The sequence below is a fragment of the Pimephales promelas genome, chromosome 11 (assembly GCF_988280905.1).
Source record: "Pimephales promelas chromosome 11, fPimPro1.hap1.1, whole genome shotgun sequence".
Classification (NCBI taxonomy): domain Eukaryota; kingdom Metazoa; phylum Chordata; class Actinopteri; order Cypriniformes; family Leuciscidae; genus Pimephales; species Pimephales promelas.
The window spans coordinates 24,957,243-24,969,506 of NC_142779.1; the positions used below are offsets into that span (position 1 = coordinate 24,957,243).

Below are 12,264 nucleotides of genomic sequence, written 5' to 3' on the forward strand. Positions count from 1 at the left end.
ATTTAGCACAAACATGACTACCATAATATGTGAGCAACATGTATGTACATGTTTGTATTTTGGAGAGAATATTGTAAACTAAATTAAACTAAATTAAATTAAAGTTGCTAAAATAAGGCCACAAATCACATACTAAATACAATGTGTCCACAAGACTTTTGACTAATGGATGATGTCGCCTAGAGTTTTTGCTTCAAAATGATCTGAAATACACACACACACACACACACATATATCTATCTATCTACAAAATATCACCTAAATATATCAAAAAGATAAATGAAAGTCAAAAGCACATTTTTAGTAATTCCTGGAGACAATTCCTGTTCAAATAGGTTATATGGGCCATTCTACAGAATTGGTTCAAAGTTAGAGTTGGAAACATCTTGTAAAGAAAATTGTCTTTTCCCATAAATCTCTTTAAAATATTATAAATATTATCAAAGTTAAGGATTCATCATTTTGATATTGCCTAGCTTGCATGGAAACAAACACTATAACAGTTGCTTAGTTGATTTTTGACAAAACATATTATATATTTAAGATATAAGTCTAACAACTGTCTAACAAAAGCCTATCTGATGTCTATTTTAGAGTAATAACTTTATAATCTATCCAAAACTAGTCAACGGAATGTTGTCACTACAGTATTCTATTCTATATATTTATTTTTTATATAATTTACTAATTTAAAAGAAGAGAATCTCAGCTTCATAACGAAAAATCTTTCCTGTCTGTGTGACAAGTATTTACTTGCAGTTAATTTTCAGATGCGTTTCAGAATGAACTTCACTGACAGAGAGAAGGTGAAATTCGCATCATGTTTATTTTTCTTAATTAGACAAAAAGCAGAACACTTTTAATTGTTAAATGGGTTTAATTGCGAGTATCCACAAAAAATAGACACTTAACAGGATCCAATGATGTACAACACTACAACAGAGTAATTTGAGTCTATTTTGCACTGATGAGAAAAAAGTGAGCAGATCACGCTGGCGTAATTGATGACCCCAGAGGGTTAAATCAAAGTGAAAAGATTTCTAAATTAAACTGTTTTGAAACAGCCCACAATAAGTAGGTGAATTGGTAATAGGCAAAAGGTAATAATTGGTAAAAATTCTGGAAAAAGGAATGTACTCAAAGTAAGGAATGTACTTCATATTCTTTGATGAATAGGAAGTTTAAAAGTAGCATTCATTTCAAACAACATTGAACAATAAAAAGTGGTAGGTCACTTCACATCACATGTGAGATAGCCCCTTTAAGACTGAAGTATGGCAACCATTACAGTGCAATTGTCAAAGGGCATCTCAAGGATATTTACTGTAACTCTAGAACTGTAAAGTAAGAAGTCTGTTGTTTACTTGTCTGGCTGCTGTCTTTATCTGATGGCATTGGACAGCTTGTTTTTGTTAGTCCACCAAGAAACATTCCAAATGTAGCAAACCTTTGTCCACTGTTACAGACAGAGAGGGGCTCGGCCGTAAACTGGGCCCTGGAATGTGCAATTCACTACACTGTGCTAGTATGCAGAAGACATGTTATATAAGAACCAGCAACTGTTCATAAACAGAAGAAACATGGTGAGAAAGTGATGGAATCATTGTGTGGCGTTAAGAAAATAATCTGCTCAGAAAAATGTGAAACCTTAGCACATATTCAGGAAAATATCATACAGAGAGAGGAAGAGGGATTCTGGGATAGCTCAGAAACTAATTTCTCACTTCAAAAATTCACTCAGTGTCATATCTGAACCGAAATAGAAACTTTTCTATCCTCTTATCTGCTCATCTGCATTGTAAATGATTGCTGATGAATAATGAACAGGTGCCTGTAGTCTGTGTGACTGTCATAGATTAAAGTTTATTAAGACACATCAACAACTGTCACCTCCTGCACTGCATCCCCAATGATCTAGACTACAAACCTGGAAATAAATCTCCAGCTGCCACACTGACAGATAGTGAACACTATAATGAGACCAGTGCGTTCAACTCTATTATACACGTGTCATTTCTGCATCACTCGTGGCACCAAACAGAATTGAGAAAATAATAACGCTTTACAATCATCACTCAATCAAGACCCTCCCTGTCCTTCATTGTTCAGCTAAACACTTACAGGTGCCTGACCCATTTAGACCACTAAAACAAAACAGATTGCATTTTTTTTTTGGTGTTGCCACTGGCATAAAAATGACAAGCTCCACCTCTCCATGCACCCTAAAATCCATATTTATAGTACAAAATTAGTGTACCCGTATACAGTATGGATATATATAAATACACACACGCATACATTTATATAGGGGTTGGCCAATGCAACTGAAAAAGCTGGTTACAATACAAGTTCTGCACAGTGGCCAGAGGGATTCCTTTTCCAGAACAGTGGTCATGTGATAATGGTGGATGAATGCGTTTTCTAACTTGCTCCACCCCAAATGGCTCAAAAATATTTAGATCTGGTGACTGTGCAGGCCATGGGAGATGTCCAAGTTCACTATTATGTTCATCAAACCATTCTGTCAAAAGTCTTGCTTTGTGTATATCATGCTGCAGGTTTTCTGCAGGTTTCAGTAAGTCAAATTTAAGATCTTTTTGATCTTTTTTAAGACATTTTAAGACCATAAACATTGAAATGTAAGACCTACACAACGCATTACCAAAAATTTAAATAAGAAAATATTCGGAAAAAAAAATGATTTTATATAATATGTGTGTGTGTGTAGGTGAAATTTGTACTTTGCATTTTATACTGTAAAAACACAATTATATTTGATTTTAGTTGATCATACCCAGAGATGAAATGGCATGAACATTTCATTTCATGATTACTATGAAATCAATTTGCCAAATGTATGTCTAAACCCAGCAAATAAAATTAGCATGAATATGCACTTTTTGTTTACATAAACATTAAAATACCCTTAAAAATGATGGCCAGATTTTAAAGGAGTGTCTTGCAACAGGTTAAGTCTAGTTAAAATAAAGTCTTCACAAAAATAGTTTTATAAACAGATAAACCTCACGTATTTCAGCCTTGAGTCAAAAAATGATAAATTACTGACATTCACATCCCCCTTATCTTTTATTATTAATGGTAAAATTTGGGCCGATTTTCCTGTTGCGTCTGTCGTTGCTATGCAACCATGCACTGCGCTCTCCATAACGACAAAGACATTTTAGTAGCCAAAGGATTTCCACCACCGAGAAACGCTTGCTGTAACCTTAGGTCTGCTACAAGATTTATTCACGGAGAAGAGAATAACTCCCTTATTGTTTGGGTGCACCGCGATCCTTCATGTTGACTGAGCTTTCAATGTTGTTACGGAAGGGGCTGATTGGTTGGTTCTTCAGTTCGTTTGCGGCATTCTGAATCTGAAATGGTGAGATTTTTTCAATCTCACTGATGCGACGCGCCTATATTTGAATTAACTTGAGCGCGCAAACCTGGTGTATGAACGGCCTCTTGGCAAGCTACTTCGTATCAAACCACGAGCTAATGCTAGCACGGGAGCTGCGTGTTTGAACCCCTGCACTAGAGCTCCGCTTTGTAGGCTACGACTCAATACTTTTTTGCTAGTTTGCAATAACTTTTTATGCGGCCAGAATTTTGGCAAATGAATGAGGGTAAAATCTCGTGACTAAAGACCTGACTAAATCAAATTTAAGACCTCAGATGGAAATCTAGCCATTTTTAAGACTTTTTAAGGCCTTAAATTTAAAGTTCAGAATTTCAGACTTTTCAAGATCCCGCGGAAACCCTGTGCTGATACACGGCACCCCCTTCAGGGTACAGGGTATATTTGAACCATTAGGTGCACATGGTCCTCCAGTATGACTTGGTAGTCCTTGGCAGTGACATGCACATAAAGCACAGTAGGGAATGCCATGATATTGCAGCCTAAACCATCACTGATAAACCCCAGCGCTTTACTCTGGGCACGCAACAACCTGGGTGTTAAGCCTCTTTGGGACTTAGCCACACTGTATCTCCCACAGATGTGCATCGTTGGTACCAATAAAACCGACATTTGGCATTTGACACAAGTGACCAAAGGTTTGGCTATAGCAGCCCGACCATAGTATATTGATTCTGTGGTGCACCCGACAAGCAGTTTTGGTAGAAACCAGAGTCAAGGTGCACATTAAGTTCTGTAGTGAGTTGGGCAGCTGTGGTTTTAGGTTTTTTGGATACAATCCGGGTTACTGGACATCCTTTTCAGATAGCTTCCTCAGGTATTGACAGTTACTCATGTTTGATATGGTTAGTCTTATACCATGGCTCTCGATACACCAAAAAGGTTTGCTGTTCTGGTCACAGATGAACCAGTGAGATGCACGCCAACAAATTGACCCCTTTTGAACTCTGATACGTCTCCCATTATGCACAACTGTCCAAATAATCAGGTAATTCAACCTTCACTCTTGCTGCTGAAATGTAAAATCAATGAGGATTGGCCACCAGGATGTGCAGATTTCAGTTTCATTGTCCAACCCCTGTATATACAGTTGTAATCAAATTGATTAAGACCCCATTGCAAATCAGGTTTGTTGGCAACATTTACAGACTTTCAGCTGTTTGGTAATTTGAAATGACTTAACACAACCAATGTTTCAAGTGGTTTCCCCAAATGGATCTAAAAATGCCACTTTTAACGATTCTGCAGTCTCAAAATTATTCACACACACACAAAAAAAAAAAAAGCACACATGGTGCAACTAATCAAGGGCTTCATTAGTCAAAAGAATGGTCCAAAAAGTTAAGAGCAGATATCATTGCCCTTCACAAACAAGGAGAGGGATAGAAAAAGATAGCGAAGGCACTAAATGTTCCTAGAGACCGTTGTTTGCATAGTTTGCAGGAACGGTGGTTGCGCTGCCTGGACGGGGCAGAAAAAGGAAGCTATCAAACAAGATTTCTGAGAAGGCAGGTTCAGCAAAACCTTGGAGGTTTCAGCTTGCACATTTAAGGCGCATACTAAACACAAGCCAGAACTCCGAGACGGGGACCACAACTGACCCAAAAGCTCATGAAAAGTCCGCTCCAATTTGCTAAAAATATTCAACTACAAAGGGGTTGAATCATTTTGAGAATGCAGAATTTATTAAAAGTTGCATTTTCAGTTGAATTTGTGGAAACCACTTGAAACATTGGTTGTGTCGAGCTATTTCAATTACTTTTATTTGATTTGTTAATTGCAAAGAGCTGAAAGTCTGTAAATTTAGCCAGTAATTTTGCAATGGGGTTGAATAATTTTGGTCTATATCAGCAAGGCTGTGATTCGGCCATAGGCACGAGTGTTTGCTTATACGCCGTGACGCACGCTTTGAGAGAAATGCTGCAATCAGAGTGATACCAATGGTGAAATGGTTCCTGTAGTGATACTGGTAGAATATTATATGGCTGGAAAAGGTTTTAAGAATCAGACTCAGAATCAAAAACTGGAATGAACTATTGTATACATAAATAATATACAAGCATACATACACACAAACACACACAGGGATATTATTATTATTAATAACCATAATACAAATAATTTGTACAAAAATTATATAGTGTATATATTTTCATTTAAATGTTTCAGTAATGCATGTTCACTGAAAATCAAATCATTGCAAAATTAGATGCTGATCATATAGAGAACCTATAAAGCTCCATATTGCCACCTTGTTGTCAATCAACTATTCACTCTGTAGTTGATCTGTAATGAATTCCAGGAACCATGAGCGTGCTTAATCAGCAGTGCCTCCAATGTTTATATTTGGTAACAATTTACGGTAAGGGTACATGAATTATCATGAATTCATGTATAAATTAATGCATGAATTATGCATTCATTCATGCATTAATATCTCATGAATCATCAGGAACTAACACAAGTTCAACGTTTTTCATTCATGACTACATGAATGAACAACACCTTAATTAAAACATTAACTAAGACGAGCACATCATCATGAATTATGATTTATTACGCATGATCATGATGTTTTCTTTGTTCACAGTTATGCCACCTTTCAATAGCACATTGTTCATCAGTGTTTCAAAGGACCTAGTCACCACTTTAGTTAAGGGGCCACACACATGATGACGTCATTGATAGATAATGCTTAGTAAATGATGACTTCTGTATTTGATTTACAGAATGTGTGTGCTATGAGCTGTGATTGGTCTATTATGGTGTCCGTCCAATACAGTAGTCATCATTAACTAAGCATTAATCTAATGACTTCATCATGTGTGTGGCCCCTTAAATAAAGTGGTGACTAGGTCACTGACCTAGACAAAGAACAAAGAAAACATCATGATCATGCGTAATAAATCATAATTCATGATGATGTGCTCATCTTAGTTTATGTTTTAATTAAGATGTTGTTCATTCATGTAGTCATGAATGAAAATCGTTGAACTTGTGTTAGTTCCTGATGATTCATGAGAAATAATGCATGAATGAATGCATAATTCATGCATTAATTTATACATGAATTCAGGATAATTCATGTACCCTTTCCGTAAAGTGTTACCATATTTAAATCAAAGACAATCAATTAAAATTGATTGCGTTGATTTGTGGGGAATACAATTTAAGTAAATTGTCCAGCAGAAAAGTGAAATCCATGACAATGTTGCTTTTATCAATCTGCATGAGCAAAAAGATGACTCAAATCATTCAATTTGGTAGATACGATTTAAATTAATCTGATTCTCTATATTCAGAGCAAAACCTGTTTCACATAACTTGTTTATAAAACTTCTTTCCATTCCATATATTTTCCAAGCCATGTCTGATTCTCTTGCTGTTCTCTCTATGAAAGGCATTTAACATCTCTAGCTTTCAGCTTAGGAATGAATGTCTTCTGTTAACAGTTTTAGCAAGAATTTTTGGCTTGTGTCCATGTCTCTTTCCCACACTGGAGTCTTACGAGGTGTTACTCTTGTTTGAGCATTGATCTATGCTGGTGTTCTGCAGCCTGCATGCACATCTCTGACCCTGCCAGCCTAATAACTGATCATTTGAAAGGGATTAAATAAAAACCAAAGCACATTTTGTGTGCACAGGCAGGTTTTTAGGACCCCTGGCAGTCTGCATGGAAAATCTTAACCTCTCTATGACATTACAAAGCAGTTTTTGCTGCCAAGCTAAATAGCAGCTCAATCGTGTCAATGGCCAAGGCTTAAGCAAAGGGATTTGATTGGCAAGTTCTGTATCATAAGTACTCGTAAGGAGGAAAATATGACCGTATCACAGTTTTATTTACAGCGTAACAGTATCCGTATGCCATTTTGGACATCTTGGGAATTAGAATGCAAATATCAGCGGTGAACAAAAACATTTTTATGAAAGTGAACTGAAACAAACTCATCCTTGATCTCTTACCAGTTAAAACGCTGTTGGTTTTATTTACACGGAAAATTTATGGAAAGTCACAAGCAGGTTTATTATGCATGCTATTGAAACATTGATCATGATCTCCAGACAGAGGATGATGACTTTGAAAATGACATGGGACTTGAGTTTTGATTTGCAGGTTGTCCTCCTAGACTGACAAGAGGGAATAACTCTACATCTCTTCTTCCATTCATCCTCCTTTTCTAATTTTGAAATGCAGATATGAGGCAGAGAACGCTTTCTTCTCCAACCTCAACCTGTCTGACTTCAACATCATCGACACTCTTGGAGTTGGAGGATTTGGGCGTGTCGAACTGGTAACAAACATCATGTTTTCAATGCAATATTTATGTTTATTATGCAAAAGTGCACATTTTTTCTCCAAATACTTTTTGATCATATACAGCATTTCATTATAATAGTTTATCATAGTCATTCATTCAGATTAGATTTGTGTGTGTGACAATACACTATCTCCACTTGTTTTATTCTTAGGTGCAGCTCAAGAGTGATGAGATGAAGACATTTGCAATGAAGATCCTAAAGAAGCGCCACATCGTGGACACGAGACAGCAGGAGCACATCCGATCAGAGAAACTAATTATGCAGGAGGCGCATTCAGATTTTATAGTCAGGTACCTCCCGTGGCCAGGCACATAGTACTTTAAACTGCAGTTTTTAATGACTAAAGTGGTTTATATGTAGAAGAGCCATACCGATTTTATCGGCCTATATTAGGCATTTTCCAAACTATCGGTATTGTCAGTTATAACGGCCGATAAATGAATATTTCAAAAATAAAATAAAAACGGACGAAACACGCTTCAGTAATCTCTCCTTGGCCTGTTATATTGAAAATGTATGTTTTACAATTTGCAGTATGATGTTATCTATTGCTAAATTATGGCTCATCAATGATCATAGACAAAGCTAGCTAATGCCACTATCATCAGTGGAAGACCGCTAACGTTAACATTAATGAGCTTGGAAACCACAACAAACTTTTCCTGCCTAAATAAAGTAACGATTACTGTATTTTATAACTAGCATATTTCTAGTTACAGTCCCTGCATTGTAAAATGTAAGTTAGACTTGCAAGGAGTGAACATTTAGACATGGAGAAAAACTATCAAATGTATCTTGTGCATAAAAGTTAGCTTTTCTTTTACACTTGTGTGAAATCCAACGACGCCAAGTGTGCGTTGCAGACTATCGTTCTGTAATGGATTTAGAATCGCTAAATAGTAGGTTTAATAGTAGAAGGCGGGCAGCAACTGATGATTGAAAATGGTTTGATGTAGCTTGATGGAAAGAATTTAAAAAGTGCAGGTAAAGGGATAAGCAAGCTGACATTGTAATTATAAGGTAGCTTATAAGGCAATGTAGGGACTAATAATTATTTTATTTATCAGAACTTTAATATATTTTGATGTTCCTCTGTTCTATGTTAATATTTTGTTGTGCATTTCTGAAAAAAATAAAATAAATATCGGCCGATATATCGGAATATCGGATTTTAAAACTAACAAATATTTGTATCGGTGTGGTGCTGTGCAGAGAGAAATAGTGCGGAGGCTGGATCCAAACGCAGTGTAGCTTTATTAACAAACTTGGAACAGGATACAGGACTAGAAGCAGGACTCGAGAAAATTAAAAAACACCAACGTTCACGTACATAAATTCAACAACCAACAAAGACAGGGCAGAAACACAGGGCTTAAATAATCAAGGACAAACGAGCTAGACAAGATAACAAGGGGGCGTGAGAAATAAGAAACACCTGGGACAAATAATCGACGGGGAATCACTAATAACGAAAACACACAAAACCACATCATGACAATCGGTATCTGCCTTTAAAATTCTTTATCGGTCGGGCTCTACTATTTTAGTATAATCGATATACTATTTTAGTTTTTGTTAATATTTTGAAAACAATTTCATATTTCTGTTTTCATTTTCATTTTATTTAATGGTTTAGTAATTATGTTGTGCGTTCTTGTGATTTTATTCGTTTTTATTTTTTTGTGAATATATAATTTTAATTAAGTTTTAGTTTAATTTAGTACCTCAGCTTTAAGCAAAAATGAGAAATGTTACATAAGCTTGTTTATTTCAAAGAATGGAATTTGAATTGTTTATTTCTGTTGTAAAATGGCATTTTCACACTGTTCCTCTTGTTTTCGTAGACTCTATAGGACGTTTAAAGACAGTAAATACCTCTATATGTTAATGGAGGCGTGTTTAGGTGGAGAACTGTGGACTATCCTCCGGGACAGGTGACGCTTATCTATTCACTTTTTGTTTTCTTGTATGGTCTGGATTTCAACTACAAAACTGTTCTGTTTCTTCCTAATCACAGAGGAAACTTTGATGATTCAACCACAAGGTTTTACACGGCATGTGTGGTGGAGGCGTTCGCTTACCTGCATTCCAAAGGCATCATATACAGAGACCTCAAACCAGAGAACCTGATACTAGACCACAGAGGCTACGCCAAACTGGTGAATATAGGATGCTATAAAGACACCCAGTATTCATCTTCCAGTAGTTTCATGATGATGAAAGGACAATAATAACCATCTAGATCATTGCCCTTCTTTAAAGTACAGTAATTAAAGAATATTTTGTAAACTGAAGCTACACTTAAGAGTTTTTTAAAGTCATTGCTTTAAGAAAAAAACAATATCAAACCAATTGGTATTTAAGAAAAACTGAGAGGCTGCTTACAGCAGAGCCAATGGTCCACCTATAACCCTAACGCTAAACATAACTCCCCCAATTAGGTCTGGATGTTGTTCGGCTCTACAGTGAGCACCACTTGCATTTTAAGCAACATTTCAGAAAAACAAGAACAGATGTTTAAAGGGTTAGTTCACCCAAAAATGAAAATTAAGTCATTAATTACTCACCCCCATGCTGTACCAACCCCGTAAGACCTTCGTTTATCTTCGGAACACAAATTAAGATATTTCAGTGGATCAGTCCTACATAGACTGCCTAAGGGACTGGCTCTTGACGGCCCATAAAGTCATTAAAGAAAATGTTTAAATATTCCATGTGCCTACAGCGGCTCAATTATAAGTTTATCAAGCGACGAGAATACTTTTTGTGCGAAAAAAACATAAATAACGACTTTATTCCACTATTCCATTACTTCCTTATGGGCGCATGCGCGAGAACTGAGACGAGGACGTTCTCATTCGTCTACTTCTTGTTACCGGCTGCTCACCGCTTAGGAGTTTTACCGCCACCTACCGAATAAGATGATGTGCTGATATAGCTGGAAGCGCAAAACTTTCTGTTTACAAGCAGAGGAAGATGCGCGCTGTACATACGCTTTTCAATTAGCGTATTTTCCGCACTATAAGGTGCACTTAAAAGCCTTTAATCTTCTCAAAAAACGACAGTGTTCCTTATAATCCGGAGCGCCTTATATATGGATCATCATTTTATACGGTAGGTGGCGGTAATACTCCTAAGCAGAGCAGCCGGTAACAAAAAAGTAGTAGAAGGAGAACGTCCTCGTCTCAGTTCTCGCGCATGCGCCCATAAGGAAGTAATGGAATAGTCGAATAAAGTCGTTATTTATGTTTTTTTCGCACAAAAAGTAGTCTCGTCGCTTGATAAACTTATAATTGAGCCGCTGTAGGCACATGGAATATTTAAACCTTTTCTTTAATGACTTTATGGGCCGTCAAGAGCCAGTCCCTTAGGCAGTCTATATAGGACTGATCCAGCTCTCAGATTCAATCAAAAATATCTTTATTTGTGTTCCGAAGATGAACGAAGGTCTTACGGGGTTGGAACAGCATGGGGGGTGAGTAATTAATGACTTAATTTTCATTTTTGGGTGAACTAACCCTTTAAAGCACACTGTTACACTGTTTAAAATTAGGACAAAAAGTAATTTGAAAGTTTATCAATTTGCATTTTGAAAACAAAATGATCCACGTTCACTTTGTAATCTTTGAATAAAAGATATGACAGAATCAGAGGCATAGTAAAAAAAAGTCAACTGGACACACTGGGCCAAAGGGACCAGTGAGACTTTCAATTCAAGGGACAGGGTGAATACAAAGTCTACTGGATGCTTTTTCTCCATTCACTTTTTGGTCCACTTAAAGGTATATTTCAGCCAAAAATTGAAATTGTCATCATTTGATCTCCCTCATGTCATCCCAAACTGCTTTCTTCTGAGGAATATAAAATATATTTTGAAAAATTGTCAGCATTCTTCAAAATATTTTCTCATAAAGTTAAGTAAGTCATACAGTTTTGGAAACAACATGAGGGTGAGTAAGTGATGAGAGAACATTCATTTTTGGATGAAGTATCCCTTTAAAGAGTTCAGACGTTGCTTCTGCTAAAGAAGACTCAAACAAGAAACCTAAAATCTTGTGTAAATCTTTTAAAGGTGGATTTTGGCTTTGCTAAGAAGATCGGCTTTGGGAAGAAGACATGGACATTCTGTGGTACTCCAGAGTATGTGGCACCAGAGATCATCTTAAATAAAGGACATGACATCTCCGCAGATTACTGGTCCCTCGGCATCCTCATGTACGAGCTACTGACCGGCAGGTGAGACACAGAGAAAACAAGGATTCATCTAAACTTTTTTTTTTTTTTTTTTTTTAAATATTATGATTTTTAATTCATACTACAGATGCAAAAGTAATGTTTTTTTCAAATCTTTTCATTTCCTCTATTTTTCAGTCCTCCTTTTTCAGGACCAGATCCAATGAAGACATATAACATCATTCTAAGAGGCATTGACATGATAGAATTTCCTAAAAAAATAACCAAAAATGCTGCCAATCTAATCAAAAAGCTATGCAGGTATGCATCCATCACTCTATAAAAACACA

General features: G+C 36.4%; 1 protein-coding gene across 3 annotated transcripts in view; it reads left to right on the forward strand.

The window, feature by feature from the left end:
* The window catches only part of prkg1a (protein kinase cGMP-dependent 1a), a 102,953-nt gene that overhangs the window by 83,159 nt on the left and 7,530 nt on the right, over positions 1-12,264 (forward strand). For all 3 annotated transcript variants that reach the window (XM_039650833.2, XM_089117216.1, XM_039650832.2), the window contains 6 exons: positions 7,617-7,713; positions 7,892-8,031; positions 9,586-9,675; positions 9,759-9,900; positions 11,814-11,977; positions 12,113-12,235. In XM_039650833.2, the coding sequence (XP_039506767.2) occupies positions 7,617-7,713; positions 7,892-8,031; positions 9,586-9,675; positions 9,759-9,900; positions 11,814-11,977; positions 12,113-12,235 (756 nt within the window). The remainder of the gene's footprint in view (positions 1-7,616; positions 7,714-7,891; positions 8,032-9,585; positions 9,676-9,758; positions 9,901-11,813; positions 11,978-12,112; positions 12,236-12,264) is intronic.